General features: G+C 36.6%; 3 protein-coding genes across 7 annotated transcripts; all 3 read right to left on the bottom strand.

Moving 5' to 3' along the window:
- Positions 1–7,087, bottom strand: gps2 (G protein pathway suppressor 2). Of its 4 annotated transcripts, XM_051893226.1 has the most exons (13): positions 6,904–7,085; positions 6,502–6,525; positions 6,046–6,163; positions 5,767–5,876; positions 5,541–5,665; positions 5,106–5,185; positions 4,690–4,769; positions 4,343–4,517; positions 3,702–3,785; positions 2,776–2,852; positions 2,584–2,679; positions 2,346–2,429; positions 1–750 (listed from the first exon to the last, which is right to left on the bottom strand). In XM_051893226.1, the coding sequence occupies exons 2-13, from the start codon at positions 6,502–6,504 to the stop codon at positions 658–660; spliced, it is 1,125 nt and encodes a 374-aa protein (XP_051749186.1). In that variant the 5' UTR covers positions 6,505–6,525; positions 6,904–7,085; the 3' UTR covers positions 1–657. The 4 variants fall into 4 exon arrangements, with proteins under 4 accessions (XP_051749186.1, XP_051749187.1, XP_051749185.1 ...); XM_051893227.1 differs by having other exon boundaries at positions 5,553–5,665; positions 6,502–7,087; XM_051893225.1 differs by having other exon boundaries at positions 6,502–7,084.
- A 1,022-nt stretch (positions 7,088–8,109) lies between these two features.
- Positions 8,110–10,368, bottom strand: gabarapa (GABA(A) receptor-associated protein a). The gene is made up of 4 exons (XM_051893231.1): positions 10,091–10,368; positions 9,299–9,377; positions 9,081–9,199; positions 8,110–8,913 (listed from the first exon to the last, which is right to left on the bottom strand). The coding sequence occupies exons 1-4, from the start codon at positions 10,178–10,180 to the stop codon at positions 8,833–8,835; spliced, it is 369 nt and encodes a 122-aa protein (XP_051749191.1). The 5' UTR covers positions 10,181–10,368; the 3' UTR covers positions 8,110–8,832.
- ctdnep1a (CTD nuclear envelope phosphatase 1a) lies at positions 10,155–18,975 on the bottom strand. Of its 2 annotated transcripts, none has more exons than XM_051893230.1 (8): positions 18,144–18,975; positions 16,231–16,297; positions 15,071–15,189; positions 14,691–14,762; positions 14,386–14,502; positions 14,121–14,232; positions 13,842–13,926; positions 10,155–10,387 (listed from the first exon to the last, which is right to left on the bottom strand). In XM_051893230.1, exons 1-8 carry the CDS (start codon positions 18,246–18,248, stop codon positions 10,351–10,353), a joined length of 714 nt encoding a protein of 237 aa, XP_051749190.1. In that variant the 5' UTR covers positions 18,249–18,975; the 3' UTR covers positions 10,155–10,350. The 2 variants fall into 2 exon arrangements, with proteins under 2 accessions (XP_051749190.1, XP_051749189.1); XM_051893229.1 differs by lacking the exon at positions 10,155–10,387 and adding an exon at positions 11,699–13,188 and having other exon boundaries at positions 18,144–18,965.
- Positions 18,976–18,990: the final 15 nt, after the last annotated feature.

Raw genomic sequence — 18,990 nt, 5'->3', positions numbered from 1 at the left:
TTTTTTTTTTCTACACAACTATTTATTACTATTTTAACAAGCTTTTTTTTTTTTTTTTTTTTTTTTTAAACAGATTGTTAATAAAATTTATATTTTTAAGTGCAATTTTGTGAAATTCAGTTGGTTGGCTAAAAACATTACATTTACAATTTAAAATCATATGAAAATATTATTTCCCTATTCTTTGAATTAGGGAAGAGGTGCATTCATCAATGTTAATGCAAGTTATAGACGGCCCTGAGTGGGAGGTCTGTTACAGAACATGGAAATATAATCTTCTAATCTGTTTCTACATTGTTTATTTAGTTTTTAAAACCAGATTTAACTCTAGTTGTGTTATTTAATGGTGGTATTGTAATGTTACTAATGTTGGCACAGCTGTTGTCAATGTCTTCATATGAATAAAAGAAACTTTCAGACACATCCCACTGTAATATTGAAACAAATGGCATACCCTGTTGCAAAAGGAGGTCTAACAATTGAAGAATAATAGAGAAAATGACTTGCATGTGACAGTAATACAGTCATGTGTTCTACGTGATAACACTATAATGCCAAGCGTTGTGTGCTGTGTAGCTTTAATCCAAAAGGCTCCAAAGTGTAAGTGGTGAATCTGTTCTTCAACCCGAACATTCTGCAATAGACTGAAATTAATAGCTATTTGCCATGGTGGTAAAACCTCTGCCCTGATTGGCTGTGAGAGAGGTAGGTGTGGCGAGGGGCTGGTTGAGGAGAGCTTTGAAATGTAGCCTGTATAGCAGAATGAGAAAAAAATAAATAAATGAATGTCACTTTCCTTATACAGACCTTAATCAGACAATGAATTATTAAAGCTTTTGGAAACATTTTTTATCAATTAAAATATAGTATACACACTACTGTTCAAAAGTTTGGGGTTGGTAAGATTTTTAATGTTTTGAAAGAAGTCTCTTATGATCACTGAGGCTGCGTTTATTTGATCAAAATACAGTAAGAACTGTAATACTGTGAAACATTATTACAATTTACAATAACTGTTTTCTATTTTAATATATTATAAAATGTAAAATATTCCTGTGATGGCAAAGCTGAATTTTTAGTAGCCATTACTGCAGTCTTCAGTGTCACATGATCCTTCAGAAATCAAACTAACATGCTGATCCATTTTGAAAGCAGTTGTCCTGCTTAAAGGGTTATTCCACCTAAAAATGAAAATTCTCCCATTATTTACTCACCCTCAAGCCATCCAAGGTGTATATGACTATCTTCTTTCAGACAAACACAATCAGAGATATATTTAAAAATATCCTTGCTCCTCCGAACTTTATAATGGTTGTGAATGGGTGGCCACATTTTGAAGCAAAAATGTTGTTGCATCCATCCATAATAAAAGTAATCCATACAGCTCCAGGGGGTTAATAAAGACCATCTGAAGTGAAGTGATGTGTTTTTGTAAGAAAAATTTCCCTATTTAAAACTTTATTAATTATATTAACTAGCTTTCGGCAGATGGTCGTACTCATTGATTTGCAGCGGAAGAGCAACCTCTGACCCGATGCATAACGCAACGGTGGACGCGGAAGCACAGAGGATAGAGTAAAACAAAACACCGGTCACGAATTAGAAGTCTAAAATGAGAAATTTTAAAGAGAAATGTCAGAGGATTTTGATATAAGAGGAGCTTGAGTTTGTTGCCCAGCCCTATTTGTTTGAACCGCGAGAGGCGTCTAAGCTTACGATACTCCTACATCCTGCATCATACACCGCGTTGGGGGATTTCTAATTTGGTAAGTCGATTTGCGCAGTATGCGTATGGTCGTCCGCCGGAAGCTAGTTATTTGAATTTACAAAGTTTTAAATATGGATGTTTTTCTTACATTAAAAGGCCTTTATTAACCCCCTAGAGCCGTATGGATTAATTTTATTATGGATGGATGCATTTTTTTTTGCTTCAAAATGTGGCCCCCCATTCACAACAATTATAAAGCTTGGAGGACTAATGATATTTTTAAATATGTCTCGGATTATGTTTGTCTGAAAGAAGATAGTCATATACACCTAGGATGGGTTGAGGGTGAGTAAATCATGGGAGAATTTGTGGGTGAACTATCCCTTTAATATTTTGTGTGAATACCATGATATACTTTTTCATGATTCTTTGATGGATAGAAAGTCAAAAAGAACACCACTTATTTAAAACAAACCTTTTGTAACTATGTTAACGTCTTTATGGTCACTTTTGATCAATTTAATGCATCCTTGCTGAATAAAAAATATTTTTTTAAAATTCACTGACTTTTGAACAGTGTATAAATGTACATATATGCTATCAATAAAACAGTATGCTTAGTTTGGACAGAACTCACTGCATGTGCTTGTTGTGAGGGCGTTCCATGCGTGAATGCACCTGGGGAAGCTGGCCTTGGTGGATGTGCATATGGTAAGCCAGACTGTCCAAAGAAACAGGCAAGACATTTATGCCCAAAGAACAACAAGAGCAATGAAATTCAAGTATTTAAAGATGAAAGGATGAATATCTGCCATAATGCAGCACATTACAAGGCTGTGTTAATAGAGATTTAATTCACTGGTTTTGGCTCTGACCTTTCCAGGTGGGATCTGGACAGCAATAGAGGGTGTGGGGAGCAAACCTGCAGCACTGACATGTAGAGCCTGTGGATGCATGGGCCTCAGTGAACTCTGAAAACACAAATATGAGTCATTTATTTACACAGACACTCAGATGACCTTCCTTTTCTAGTTTAGTGAGTGTTCTTCCTGACCAACCCTACTTACAGAGTCTGTGAAGCCAGACTGCTGGTTGGCATGTTCCAGCTGTTTTTGCAGGGGAATCCCAGCACTGGGGATGTAACCTGGAGAGAAGGATGGAATACAGACAGAGTATGAAGGTGTCTGCCAAAAAGCAGATGGAGGAAATTTTAACATTTATGTGTCAAAGGCCCTGTTCCAAAACTTAATGAGCTGCTTTGCAGTGTACTGTCTCCATAACTGTAGTTCAAAAGTTTGGGGTCAGTATGATTTAAAAAAAAAAAACCCAAAAAAACAAAAAAAACAAAACAAAACACTTCTATTCAGCAAGGATCCATTAAATTGATCGAAAGACACAGTAAAGAGATTTATAATCTTCAAAAGATTTCCATTTCAAATAAATGCTGTTTTTTACTTTCTATTCATCCTGAAATAGAAAGTTTCTACAAAAATATAAATGGTTCATGTTTAATGTTCACATTATTTAATACATTATTTAACTATTAATGTTTTTTAAACTCCAAATCAGCATATTAGAATGATTTCTGAAGGATCATGTGACACTGAAGACTGCAGTAATGGCTGCAGAAAATTCAGCTTTGCCATCAAAGTAAGAAAAGACATTGTAAAAATATATTAATAGAAAACAGTTATTTTAAATTGTAATAATATTTCACAATATTAGTATAAAAAAAAAAATAAAATAAAAAAATCAGCCTTTGTAAGCATAAGAGATTTATTTCAAAAACATTAAAACCAACCCAAACCCAAACTTTTAAATGGTAGTGTGGGTACAGTACCTCCCTTCCAAATGACTGATTTGAAACACTTTTTCAGCACAGCAACATTAATGATCAAATATCGCCATACAAATATTTAAATAATACTATACTATTTCATTATAATAGTATGCTGTAGGGAAAGGAAGTCATTCACGCACACATTACACACACCTGGCTGAGAGGTGAAGTGACTGTGGACAGCATAGCCCTGCTGCTGATGGGGCAGATACTGCATGGCCTGGAAAGCTGATGCACCTGGAAACAGCAACACATCACAAATTTACACCATGGTCAAGAACACAACAAGAAAAAGAACGTAAGAACCTTTGAATTAATGAATGAAGCATTTTTATAAAGTGTATTTTTAAATACTACTCTAGAGTCAAAGTGCTTTGCAGTGGGATCAGGGGTCTCCCAAAAGCATTGTTACCCAACTATGGTCGCATTGACTTCTGTTGTAATGACGTAACATGCAACCAGAGTTGCTTTTGGGAAACGCACCCCTGGATGATGCGACGGCAGCCACAGTGCAACAGTACACTCACCACACACTAGCCATAAGTGGAGAGGAGAGTGATAGAGACAATTCAATGGAAGAGAATTATTGGGAGGCCATGATTGATAAGGTCCAATGAGGGAACTGGACCAGGACACCGGGGTTACACCCCTACTCTTTACAAGAAGCGCCATGGAACCACAGAGAGTCAGGACCACTCGAAGGATGGATGAGTCTTTGAGGCTTACAAGCAAATAATCACTCATATACACATATTTCCAAACATAAGCACTGAGGGAAAATTAAAACTAGGTACCTCTAAGTTGTGAACCACTGGCATAGTTGGCTGGCACTGGCTGACTGGAGGCAAAAGGTGATGTATGCTGCGGCTGACTGACTCCATACGGGCTATGACTCGGCTGGGCTCCGGAGTACTGCCCATGCTCTGTTCCACCTGCACTGAATCCCGGCTGAGACTGGAAATGACGTGCCTGGGGTGGTGGCAAGCAGCCCATAACATTTTCAATGAACACAAGCGAAGACACCAAACATGCAAAACAACAGTGAGTAGTAACTTAACCAGGTGTCCCGCATCACTAAAAAGTGTTGGTTTGCATGTTTTAAACACATTTAGATTGCTTTACATTAAAATGTCACACTCACAGGAATGACTGGAGACTGGAAGAGCTGTTTACTGCGTTCCCCAAGAAGAGCGCCTGGGCGCCCATGACTCACCTGACCCGCTGATAGAAAACAAGCACAGCAAAATTAAGTCATTATTGTAGGGCAATTCTAACAGCAAAAAAACCCAGTTTCACATACAAAGCTTAAGCTAGTCCTGGACTAAAATGCATGTTTGAGCTGTTTTAACTGAAAGCAACTTGTACTGACACATCTTAAAATATGTCAATGCCATTGTTTTGTCTCAAAATGCACACCAGTGATGTTTTTTTCTAAGGCATGTTTATAAAAGATACTTAAATATCCTAATTGAACTAAGGCCTAATCCTGGCTTAATCTAAACCCTGTTAGACCTATACTTTTGTGACAAATTACTGAAAATGCCATATAGTGGTCACCTTGCATGCTAAGAAGGTGCTGTCCAGGGTGGATGGCCATGTTTGGCTGGTATGTTGCTGAAGTCAGAGTTGTCATGTCACTGTAAACATATACAGAAATTCTAGTTATAAACTGAATAACAGACATGTCATTTGCAAAATCTGACAGCTTTGTATAATAATGTTTTTTTTTTCCCTTTTCTTTTTTTCCTTTTAGCGGGGAATTTTCAGTATTTAATTTTGGTATTTTTTCAGTAGCCATTATTCCAGTCATTAGTGTCATGTGATCCTTCAGAAATCATTTTAATATGATTCTTTGACGAATTTCAAAAGAACAGAATTTTTTAATATAGAAATCTTTTGTAATATTATAAACGTCTTTACTGTCAGTTTAATGCATCCTTGCTGAATAAGGGTCTTATTTTTATTTCTTAAAAAAAAAAAAAAAAAACTTACTCTTTCCCGTACCTCTGTTCTTTCCGTCGTCTTTTTTCCTCCTCATGTAGGACTTTCTTCAGCTGTAGGAAAAGTTGGTGCTTCTCCTCTTGAAGACCCTGAAGCTTCACTCCCATCTTCATAATCTGAAGACAGAGAAAGAGAGTAAAAATATTGGTCAGGAGTCCTGTGCAATAATGTCTGTATCTTTTGTAAATAATCAAAATAATCAATCATACAGACTTACCTGCTCTTTAGTCTCCTCTAAGGACATCCTCTCCTCCATCTCTTTCTTCCTCTTCCTCTCTTCCTCTTCTTTTAGTTTCTGCTCCATCATTTTGTCAACCTCTTCCTCCTCTGGGATAAACAATTGACAACTGATCAGTTATTTTTAAAATGACTTTAAAAGTAGCTACGTGCATCAACAACCCTATAATTCACACAAAGCACCAGAAAGCAACACGAACATGAAAATTATTTCATTTATTTGTAGTAAAAATAATATACAGGAGATTCCAGGGCTCACCTTGCCTCTTCCTCTCCCTCTCTCTCATAATGTGCTTGTGTAAGGCACGTGCCATGGCATTAGACAGTTTGGGCCTCTCCAGAAGAGCCGGCATGATGGTAGGGATTGGTGGTGCCAGCTGGAGTAGAGGTGACAGGTAAAAAAAAAAAAAAAGTTACACATGGATCACAAAACACAAATATCAGCTACATTTTCTGTCACTAATTAGTCCACTAAGATTAAAGATATTAATGGCCTTATCACAGCAAGAATAGTGAAGAGTGAGAAACAATTAAAGAACTGAAATTTACCTTGTTAAATGACAATGTTAAAAACATAACAGAATCAATAACACTCTTATTTCTGTGCAGCACAATTCAAAAATTTCACAGGTTCAAAATGACACATCACAAACACGAACTAAGGCAGCTGTCAAAAAGTCGACAAGCCTTGCTTACGTTGTATAAACCAACTTACCATATCAATTCTAAAAACCAAAGACTACGAGTTAGAGCAAAATATAAATTAGAAGAAAGAGATGTGGTAATCTGAGAAGCAATATAAGGCAGTAAATCAGCAAACTCCCCTGCACCGGGTTAGCTCTATAATGACTTGACAAGCTAGCTGGCTATGCTTGCAGTAACCTGAAAGTTTTGACAGGCTATTCAGTTAATCTGTCCAAGAAAATCACCTTTCACAGGCATGATTTTATAGACGAAAGTGATTTCAATATTTCTATTTCCAGTAAGATGCATTAACACCTGACCATTAGGTTAGCAGGCTAACGGCTCAAGTGACAGCTTAGGCAGCTAGCTTGCAAAATCAGCGAACTAAACAAAACTCTTGCAGTGAAATTCGTGGAATCTTCATGTAACGCACTTTTGTCCGCTTCTGAGATTAAAAGTATGCTGAGCTTGTCTGAAGGCTTTCCTTAAAGAAAAATAAACAAGTGTATCAGTAATTAACCAAAATAAAAATGACAGGAAACCCAGTTTGGCCCACTTCCGCTGTGGGTGTGTCTTCATGACGGCAAGTGTCAGTGAGCAGAAATGAAGAGGCTGCTCACTGCAGAGCCATGGGTGGAGCGTTAAGTCCAGCTCCCCCTCTCTAGATGTAATTTGGCGTAATGGGTGGAGCTAGAAGGTCCAACCGCACCCTAACCCTACCCATAACTCTATTCCTCCACCCATTAGATCCACAGAGGTAGAGCTGGACTAGGTCAAGCTCAACCCATGACGTTCAGAAGGAGAACTGGACCAGTGTTGCCAACTGCTTTCAATTGAAAGTAGCTAAAACAGGTAGCTAAATGTCACTAGATGACAGCAAAAGGGCACATTAATTGATCTATTCTATATAAATATGGATATAGATCAGTAGGCAAAATAAGAATCTAGATAAGGTTTGTTCAAGAAGTTGCTAGATTTGTGCCTAAACTTTTGAAAAAAATTCTCAAAAAGGGCAGGGAAGTCACTAAATTTAGTGACAAAATTGCTAAATTGGCAACACTGAACTGGACGTCTTTTGGCTCTGCAGTGAGCACCACATGGAAATGAAATGAACGGCAAGTTTTCATTAGGCCCAGCTTTCAACTATGTTTTGAAAATCATTTATTCGTGGGTTATTGACATGTCTCATAATAAGGAATATAATTGAATTATTCTGCTACTCCTATTAGCTAAATTTAGTATACATAAATGTATATATGTGGGAAACAATACTATAATTTTAAATTTGACCTAAGTTCAGCAATACCTAAAACAAGTTTTTTTCTAAAGTAATTGTTACATGGTCGTCTTATCTCATGTTGCTAAAAAGGCTTCTCCTCAGGTATTAATTATAATCATTACTTTGTGAAATAAAACATAAAAATTAAATTAAAACCTCTGCAAAATCATGGGCACTATTGAGCAGGATCACAATGTATTTGACTTTTTCCCAAAAGCCCATTAAGTTTAAGTTTTAGTTTTAAATTATTATTATATATTATTATTATATAATTAGTATGTTTTATAATAAATTATGCATATTAACTATAAAAACATGCACAACAGATATTCTCAGATTCATTAAAGACTCACACAGGCAGATTTTTACATCAGGTTTATAATGGTGGCAAGCTTAAGATGGATCTTTAGGGGAAAAGGAACAAAACACATGAATCCATAATAAAAATAAGCCCAAAAAAGCCAATCAAGTCATAAAGTTTAACCTTAATAATAATGATAATAACACAACTGAGAAAAAAAACAAGCAGTCTCCTACAATATGTCAACTGAAAATAAACTTTTTAATCTTTTAACCAGTTTATTCAAATAAACAGCAATCCCAACCCATTTAAAAATAATAATTATTGGCAATGATACACAAACACACTCACACTCACACACATTACATGGTATGATAGTCCAGTATTATCAGTGATTTTGGTCTGTGCAAATATGGTAGCTAAAAACAAAATCAAACCAAACATTAAAGACTGTAGAATAGCAAAGTGACTTCAGGATGCATGTCGGTGCCAAGGGAAAGTGAGAAAATGTGAAAGGAGAAGTGTAGAACATTGAAAAAGCTTTTACGGATATGAGTACCACTAATTTACTGAAACAGACCAGGACAAAGTATCGGGCCTAAAAGCAAGACTGAGGGGGGAACTCTAAAGTAGGAAGGAACAATATGCAGGAAGCATAGAGTACAAACAAGACTTCAGACTAGGAGAAGGATATGAAAGTGCATTCAACATGTACACTTTGTGTGGCCTAACGTATTGATCATTTTATTTTAAACAGGGGTAGTGTGGGGCAAGAAAATTGGTTACACATCTCTCAAAACGTCCCCATAGACGCTTTCATCACTGTAGGCAATGTAAAGGAAAAAGTCTTCTTCATGGTGCTCCTAAAATACAGAAACAGATACGAAGAGTTTAGAAATGTTTCATTCTCACTGAAAATGACAAAAATGCAAAAATGACACTTTCCTAAATATACTGATGTAAACAAACCGGTGCAAAAGCTGGAACAAGCAAAATAAGTTGTTCAGATTCATTCAAAAAAGGGATGTACCTGGTAGAGCAGCCCCATAGTGGCTGATGTGGGAGGAATGACGTTGTTGACAAAGAAGAAGAGGGCATCTTCGGCCCTCAAGTGGATCCTTTTCCGAATGAGGAAGTAGAACTGCCCCACTTCAGAAATAAGAAAATGTGTCATTACATACATATCCTACATATTTTAATACCATTAAATATTAAGCAATTTATTCCATATTTTACAAGGAAATTAACCTGTGAGGTCAGAAGGGACAAGATATTTCTTCTTGTCCAGATCTCCTATTCTGGCTTTGGGAGCTTTCTCGACGATCACCTGTGGAAAACAAATCAGTGATGATGATGATGATGATGATGATAATAATAACCTCTGTCAGTCATGTGAGAACAAGTGCATCTTTCAGTTGTATAATAACAATAGTGCCATGGGTATTTTCCCCAGTTTAGGGGAACTCATTCCCATTCTAACAAATTTCACTGCTGATATTTGACTGACGACACATAATATAACTGAAAATTAACCCAGTGTGAGGCCACATAGTAATGTGTCAGAAAACTTAATATTCCAGTCATTTTGTCCTCGACTCTGTCAAAACAATAGGGTTCATTTGAATGATTCAATATCATGTGCAGGATACAAAGCAGTTTACCGGCTCTCTCTTTTTATGTTTAATACCTTGATATGTATTATTTAAATGTCACAAATATTTAAACCTATATTATATAGTCTTATAAAAAGATATTAATTCTTCTATTACTTGTACTTTAAACAATGCCACAATTTCAAATTGAGACAGAAGCTAACTGACGCTAAGGCTAGTCCTTTCATATTTGAAGGACAGCTTAAAAACGACAATGACAATTCGTTAATTAATCGTATATATACATTATTTCGCGTATTTTAAAGCATATAACTATTTTCACAAGGTTCCTCCATATGAATAAGCGTTGTCACTGTGTAATTCCTCGACAGGTTTGTTATCTGCAAGAGCAGGGCCCTGGCAAAAACAACTCATTTGTCTGACTCACAGGCACTCTGTCCGGGTACTTCTTTCTGATTTTCTCCCCTTCGGACCGTCGCTTCTCAAAGGGATGTTCTTCTTTGTACATAAACTTCATTGTCAAGGGCTGAGAGATGCTTAAAATCTCCAAGAAAATCTGCCGTCGACGGTGTTTACAAAATAGCTTAGGTCTTTTTGACAACTGCGTCGGAGGGCGGAGAGATATCCAATAACAAGGAACAAGGGAGGCGGCGCACGTCACATCCCGTCAGCTGCGTAATGACGTCATCAACAGCCGGGAGGCCTACGTGGCATTACCTGAAATCTAAACGGTTAAAACAAAACAAAAAAAACAAATAGTTAAAGTAATACAACATGCTTTGTTCTGTAAGTACAATTAGGATACCGAATGTGATACAGTCTACATCACAGGTGGCCTGGCAATGAAAAGGTTAAAGGTTCAAATCATTCAAGACTGGATGCATGTTCTCAGGCTGATATGAGGTGCTTTATATAGAAATTCAAGCTAAATTTTCAAATTAGTCATTAGAAACCACAGACCAGTTTTAAGCTGAATCAAAACTACTGGAAGGTAGATACTTATCAACTTACCCATCTTCGTAGGGAAACTCTGCTTGCTAACAGTAAACTCCCTCTCTTAAGGGGACAACCCATGCCAGGAACAAACAGGGAGGACTTGACTAAAACTTTAGGTTGTGAATGGGTGCCTCAAAGATATTCAAAATCCTACACTTTTAGTTCTCTGTAAATGTTTATGCACTAAAATGATATAGGTTTCATTGTTACAGTTTCTTATGCCTACACAAGACTGGGGAAAAAATTATGCAGTTTACAATCTGACGGACTGTCATGAAACCAATAACTAAAATCATACCAAAGTAAAACCAATGCCTATATAATGAAAAAGGCTACAACAGAGGGGGGCATTGACTACCAAGCCACCCAGAAACTTCCTGGAAAAAGTCAGGGTTCAAACATTTTTGAAGACAAGCCACAAAGCCACAGTAAAAGCAACAATTACTTTGACGACGTCTCAGATTTCAGCTTCGAGTGGAGCAATGATGCATCAGTTAACCATAATGCGGTCTGCATAACACTAACTATATTGAAGGGTGGCACAAAAGAAGCCGCATAAATCAAGTAGCAAATGTGGAGATGAAGATGACTGACTAAAAACACAATACTGATCCTGTTGTGATGGGTCAGATGAGACCAAGAGGTTTCTGACCAAATTCAAAGTATTATGTGGTTTAAATCCAGGATTGCCCACACTCTTAATGCTGGGCTTTATTCATGAAACACAAGCAGAATAAATTCGGTGTAAATCATTCATAAAGCAATTCTCTTGTAAATTGCTCCAGTGGATTAACTTGTATAAATTTGGTTTTATATAGGATTTACACAGAAATATGTTTTGCTTGTACTTCATAATGAATGGCAGTGGAAGCATCATGGTATCGGGTTTATTTTTTATCTGCAGGAACCGAGCATCTCGTTAAAATAATGGATAGAATTTTCAGTCCGATAAAAATATGAAGCCATTTCATGTATAAAAGTTTTCTACTGTCAAAACTCAATCCTATCCAATTTAAATAAAAAATGTAGTGCTCAAGTGTATAATCTGAAAAACCTAGAAGAAATTTATTTGGAAAAATGGGCCAAACTCATTCTTGATTGTGTGTTACAAACCTCCTCTTACTGCTTAAATTTAAAATATTGAAATGTTGGAACAATCGCTTCACCTAACATATGACATTCTCACATTAAAGTTACAACATTATGGAAGTAGCAGCAGATCATTTTTTTCTCTATTCTGATGTACATCCAGGTGAAACGGATTATCAGAAAATAAATAAATGTAGGGCGGGGACTTGGTTCTATCCTTGGATTGGATGGAGGAAATCCAATCGTGCCAATCGTTGGAAAAACGGGTTATGATGTTTAAAAATGACGAGGTCAAATATAATAAAAAAAGAAACATGCATGAATTGTTCACATCAGACAGAACGAAATACCAAGATCGATCATTCAGTAAAATGAAAAATGGGTTAAGAGTCTGAATACTTCACTGTACATAGTTCAGCCAATTTAAAATGTAGAATACCCCAAAAAGTGGAAGAGACTGTCATTTCAGTTGTTGACAAAAGGCTCTATTTTATTTTTCTGTTATAGCAGAGTCCTTGTTGCTCTGTGTCTCTCTCTCAGTGGCTGATGTATCCATATCGAAGAACATCTAAAAATGTGTCCTTGAAATATATGATAAAACCTCTCTGATTTAACCAGAGGTTCCACATATGAGCCATTTTAAGATACACAGAAAATTAATACCATAATCTGTAATAATGGACTGTAGTTTTCTCTCCTGCTATAGTTTTCTCTACCACAGCATACTATTAGTACAACGGTATTAACAGCTCTCAGCTCTTAACATAGAGAAGAGGCTCAGATACCTGAGATGGCAGACAGAAAAAAAGGAGAGAGGAAGGACAGAAGTTTAAAGAGAGAATGAGTGGATAAGACCATGTGACCATTTGTGCTAAGGTCATACAAAACAACAAACACTGACATTTAGGAAGGGGGGAATAAGTGCTAATGAAGTGTGGAAAGTGACAGGTAGTTACAACTGATTAACTGATTCTTTATTTACCCCCAAAAAATGAAAGGTAAAATTGGAATCAGAAGCTTTCTCCCCTATTCACTCAGAAACACTCCAACATGCACAAGTTGAATCCAACAACTGTAAGGCAGAGTTTCCATTTTATAAGGAAAAAAAAGAAAAGAAAAAAAAAAAAAAACAAGAAAAAAATGCTGGCCTCTCATTTTGAGTTTATATGTAATAGCTTCTCCATCATGTGTCTCTCTCTCCTTTCTGTTCTCCCATGTCTTCTCATAGCATTTCCTCAGAGGAGTCCATGAGACTAATGGGAGCTCACATGATGACAAGAGGCTGACAGTTCCAGCGCAGGAGAGGCTAACACCTAGCAGGCAGAGCCATGTAAAAACAAGACGGTGACCAGAAGAGAGACTGGCCCTGACAGATACGATCACCAGAGCCGATGCTGGTGGAGATTTCGACTGAGGACGGAGCGAACATCTGAGGTAAACCTAGAAAGGGAATGAAAACACACTAAGGGCAACTTACTGAAACAGCAGCATAAAAAGTGACAAACAAAAGAGTAGTTTAATATTAGTAAGAAACAGAAAGATTTGAGGATGAAATGGTAGTCATGTGCAAAACACATCCTAAACACTTTTACTTCTTGTCTGCAGAGAAATAAAAGAAACAAACCTGTGGTATAGAAAGGAAAATTCGAAACCAATGTCTTGGAATTGTTTCTGTTGTATGTAATGCCATTTGCTTGCCTCCTAGCTCTTAAATTCATAATTTTTATTGATAAATTTGACAAGTTTATACAAGTTTAAATTAAGAAAAGCCCCCAAATGAAGATGTGTAAAACACTGAATAGACATTAATAAAATGTAAAAGTTTTAAAAGTCAATATATTGTTTATTTTTCTATATTATTGAACATCAGCACAAATCAATTTTGCAATTAATATTTATAATGAATTTAATATGGTACAAATATTAAATGAGGGCACTACAATCTTATTAGAAAACATTTTGGAAATTTTTACAATATGTAATACATAAACACATTTGCAAACAAAGGGCATTCATTATTTGGCATAAATTCTGTGAAGGCCTAATCAAGATTAAGAGGATACTATAACCATGACTAAAAGAAATATTCATACCTCAATGCATCCAACATTGGGAGCAGGTTAAGAAGTGCTGTGTCACTTGGGTCACTGAACCATGACTTTATAGGTATTGCATTGTCTGGGGGTGAAAAGTTAAAATTACATTCATATTACAATTTATTACACAAAATAATTTGTGCATCTGCATTTTTTTTTTATAGACACACAAGATGGATGTTTGTGTCCCTAAACACAGAATTACAACAATTTTAACATAAAATTTAGAAAATCAGAGCGGATGTGAATGTACACTATAGATGTTCCATCTCTAACCTGGGTGACTTCGATAAGCTCCAGGCGAGTTGTCCAGAATAACTATACTGGAGAGATCACTGTGTACTACAGACAGATCTTTTATGTAGCTCCCTAGATCCAAAGTGCAGTGCTACAAAAATCAAGAAAGAGAGAAACAGACCCAGAGGTTCAGTAATTGAACAAAGAGACATGAAAAAGGCAGAACCAGTCAACAAAAGTCTGAGAGTAAGAATTGGTCATAAAATATCTTATCAAGAGCAAATGTGGAGGCAGTAGGTTTTACCTGTCTGTAGAATCTTCTTTTGAGGATACCCCTGTTGTTATCCAGCTTATCTGCTACGGCCGATCCATAGATCTCCATACTAGCTGTAAATACTACCAACTCATACCACTGACTAACCTGACATATACAAACAGGAGAACACACAGACACAGACACACACAATATACTCATTAAATATTGGTGAATTTTGTCAAAGAAAAACTATTGCGCAAATCAAGTAAAAGTACACTGGCAAAATGTATAAAAAAAAAAAAAAAAAATTGTAAATTGTTTGCTAATCTGCTAAATTGAGAGAGTTCACTCACCACTTCTAAAAAGAAATCGACATGCGGCCTTTTATGGACAAAAAACCTGACTGGGTGTTTGTCTATTACCACCTGAACAAGAGAGAGAGATAAAAAAACTTTAAAAAAGAAATCAAATTTAACACTTTAATACACATTCATGTTGGCTTTAAAATGTTCTATTTTTTATTGTAAATCTGCACTACCGTTTAAAAGTCTGGGGTCAGTACAATTTTTAAAAATGTTTTTGAAAGAAGTCTCTTATGACTAGGGCTGCACGATATATCGTTTTAGCATTGATATTGCAATGTGCGCATCCGCGATAGTCACATCGCAGGATGTGCCACGTCAAGTACAGGGATCGTAGTTGTTCCATGATCCATAGTGGTGTGTGTGTGTACCTTGAGGATAAAGTCTGGAGGTGTACCAGGCCTCACTGTAGGTCTAAGGACGCCATCATGGTGAGAGTGAATCAAAGTCTCATCCAGATCCAACACCAAGATCTTCCTCTTCACTGCATCTAAAGCAGCAAACAGTTAAAGGGATAAATGAAAATTCGTTCCAAACCAGTAAGACTTTCGTTCATCTTCAGAACACAAATAAAGATCTTTTTGATGAAATCTGAGAGCTTTCTGTCCCTCCGTAAACAGCTACGCAACTGACACTTTGACACTTCATCAAGAGATCGTAAAACTAACCCATATCCATTTTCTGAAGAGACTTGATCACTTTATATAATGAACAGATTGAATTTAAGCTTTTATTCACATATAAACATTGATCAGTGAACATAAACAGAAACTCAACCGAACCTGCTTGACGTGCGAGAACGAACCTCTTGCGGAAGCTCAAATGTGCTGCGTAACACACGAGAATAAACCTCATTGGTTCTCACACATGTCGAGCAAACATGCTTGATCTTCCATTTACCATAACTGATGTGTGAGTTGATGAATGTTTATATGTGAATATAAGCCTAAATTCAATCTGTTCATCATATAAAGTGATCAAGTCTCTTCAGAAAATTTAGACTAAACTGCTCAATTCATATGGATTAGTTTTACATTCCCTTTATGAACTTTTTGAAGCGTCAAAGTATCATTTGCGTAGCTCATCAAAAATATCTTAATTTGTGTTCCGAAGAAGAACAAAAGTATTACAGGTTTGGAACAACATGAGGGTGAGTTAATGACAGAATTTTCATTTTTGGGTAGACTAACCCTTTAACATGCGCCTGGCCACACACAGTTAAAGTGGTGATTCAACATTCAATGAACTCATATTATGTCATGTCTACCAACCTCTCCTGGGCTAAATATTTTCCCAGTCTATTAATATTTTACAGAATGCTTTACATGTAAATAAATTCTACCCAAAGTATAAGGTACTCACTCCTTTAAAAAAAAAACTAATTCTGTTGACAGTGATTTTGATACAACAGATTCTGGGTCAAAAATGTGTCTTTAAAAAAATTTGCAACATTGCACCCATCTGTGTGGTTAGAAGCTCCCCTACTGGACAGAACTGCAAATAACAGAGGTGAAAAGGTGAGAGAACTTACGGAGTCTGTTTCTGGAAACAGGGGAGAGAGGTAATGTGTCATAACGCACTGTTTGGTACTGGATTATCTGTGGAAAACAGAACAGTGGACAAAGACAGAGTCAGTGATGCACATGGAACAATGTAGTCTTTTCCTTGCTTCCAAAATGAACACACTAAGATATTCAGACAGATAAGACCGACAGAGGTCCGTCTCTTTTCATAATCAATTTCTCTTTCTCATATTTCATCTTTTCCCCCTTCATCACCCTGGTGCAAAGCTCAGATGAAGGCATCATGTAGCAGACATCTGTATAGCCACCCACCTAGAATGGCCCCATACTGCCACCACGATTGGACTATTAATACATCCCCAAAACAGCTGTCCAACGATGTCACAGAAGTGTAAGGGAAGTAGGAAAATCAGTGTACTTTTCATATCTGCTTAAGAAATGTTACTTTTATGTAAAAAGTACAAATCTTTTTGTGATTAGAATAAAACTTATGTATAAAATGAAATTTCAATGTTGGTGAAAAAACTGAGCAGCATTAAGACATTAAAGGGTTAGTTCACCCAAAAATGAAAATAATGTAATTTATTACTCACTCTCATGTCGTTCTACACCAGTAAAACCTTCATTCATCTTTGGAACACAAATTAAGATATTTTTGTCGTTATTTTGTTTTTTTTGGCGCACAAAAAATATTCTCGTCGCTTTATAATATTAAAGTTGAACCACTGTACTCACATGAACTGATTTAAATATGTTTTTAGTACCTTTATGGATCTTGAGAGAGGAAATGTCATTGCTGTCTATGCAGGCCTCACTGAGCCATCGGATTTCATCAAAAATATCTTGTGTTCCGAAGATGTAGAACGTGTATGATGTGTGTACGGGTGTAGAACGACATGAGGGTGAGTAATAAATGACATTATTTTCATTTTTGGGTGAACTAACCCTTTAAGAATGGCAGCAGCATTAAGAGCCATAAACCACATTAGACTGGGTAATCACTAATCAGGTTTAGGCTAACACTCAACACACCACTTTTATTGGTTCATAGTTATGAAAACAACTCAATGTCATATGAGTTGTTTTTTCCATAGGAGCCCCCAAACGACTTGGATCCAAATTGACTTGGATGCGTCAATTAGAAAGGTTTGAATATTCTAAAAAAATATCACAGTATGCCACTGTTTTCCAGCAACAGCGCGTGTACGAATTTATAGCTGTCATGAAGTTACACGATAGCTGTATTATTCCCAGCAATTATTAGGAATTAAAAACATGTTCTTTTTTTGTGCAAAAAACAACATTTAACAAAACATTGAATATATTCTTTTACATGAAGGGTAAACATATAGGAGGGGTCCATAGTCCAATGTAATTAGGACACACAGCATCATAAACACACTCCCCCAGGGTTACAGAGGTGCAGCTGAAGCAGGCACAACCTGAAACCTACTACTGTACAAAAGTTTCATCAAATGTTTTTGATAAGCATGAGTTCTTCAACACAAATCAACCATTAAAGCAAAATATAACAAAGCTAAACCACTCATATTTCTCATCATATATTTTATTAGTACAGATCCTACAATAGCCCAGTCGAATTGTGTGTTTGTTTGCACCGAGGGTCATAAAATTTGCCTAAGTGACAGCTCAGTAAATATATTCTCGATTGCAGGAATCTAAACAGCTCTTCAATAAAGTGTTACAGTAAAACTATAGGACTGGTTACCCTTAGAAATTAGTACATGACAACAATTAGTCAACTAAATAACTTAAGTTTCAAAGTTTCTGATCTTTAGAATTTTATTTGAAGACAGGCGCTCTTAAATATAGCAAAACAAGATTATTTACAGATGACAGGTCAGAATATAAAGAGAACAGACAAACATGCATTCACACTGACAGATGCTGACACGCTCACCGTACGTAGATGCTTCCTGAGGATGTATAAAATGAAACTCCATATTCTAGACGTCACTCCAAGGAAGGTGCGAATCCCGAGTAAACACTGACGTGTTTTCAACATGCTGACAGTCGATGAACGGCGCGACGGTGAATCATAGAAGAGACTGACACCATCCACTAGAGACCAATGACTTCAGAAGAGCTGAAACTACGGCTACAGCTAATCAGGTCGGCTAACAACTTCCCGCCGCTTCTTTGCTTTTAAAGTAATGCAAGGAACGCGAGCCAAACTAGAGAAACCAGGGACTCTGCTGCACTTGGACCAGCCAGTGTCACAAATCTGCTAAAATGTCAAACGTTTGCCACGCACACAAACAAACCTCTGCGATCACAGGCTAACTGGACTTGTATTTCATTGGCAAGCCAGCTAGCTCTGGACTTGGCGAGCTCTACAACAAATTATCCCTCCTCGGATCGACAGCTCTTGTGCTTGACAGGTTCGATGTTAATCTCAAGACTTCAGACAAACGGCCAAGTATGCAAAAAGTCCAATCAGACGCCATCAAATTCGTTTCAGTACATATCCGGGAGCAAACTGTGAGCCGCCATCAGTACTTTGGTTTCGTCACTTCCGAGAAACAACAAACGTGTCCTCAATGAAGCTGGGTCAATAGAAGAGTAAGGAGCTCTGGAGATAGAGACACATTAACTGTGAACTAATGTACTCACAGATATATTCACAAATATATTGTTAATGACACACGTTACTTACTTTAATCTGACGTTATAGAAGGTCAATAGGGCGAGCTAATAAAAAAAATAATAAAAATAGGAAGAAATCTTTTTTTTGATTTTTTAATTAT

This window comes from Ctenopharyngodon idella, chromosome 5 (genome assembly GCF_019924925.1).
Source record: "Ctenopharyngodon idella isolate HZGC_01 chromosome 5, HZGC01, whole genome shotgun sequence".
In the NCBI taxonomy this organism is placed as follows: domain Eukaryota; kingdom Metazoa; phylum Chordata; class Actinopteri; order Cypriniformes; family Xenocyprididae; genus Ctenopharyngodon; species Ctenopharyngodon idella.
Note: the sequence above shows the minus strand (reverse complement) of the source record. Positions and strands in the feature narration are given on the sequence as shown.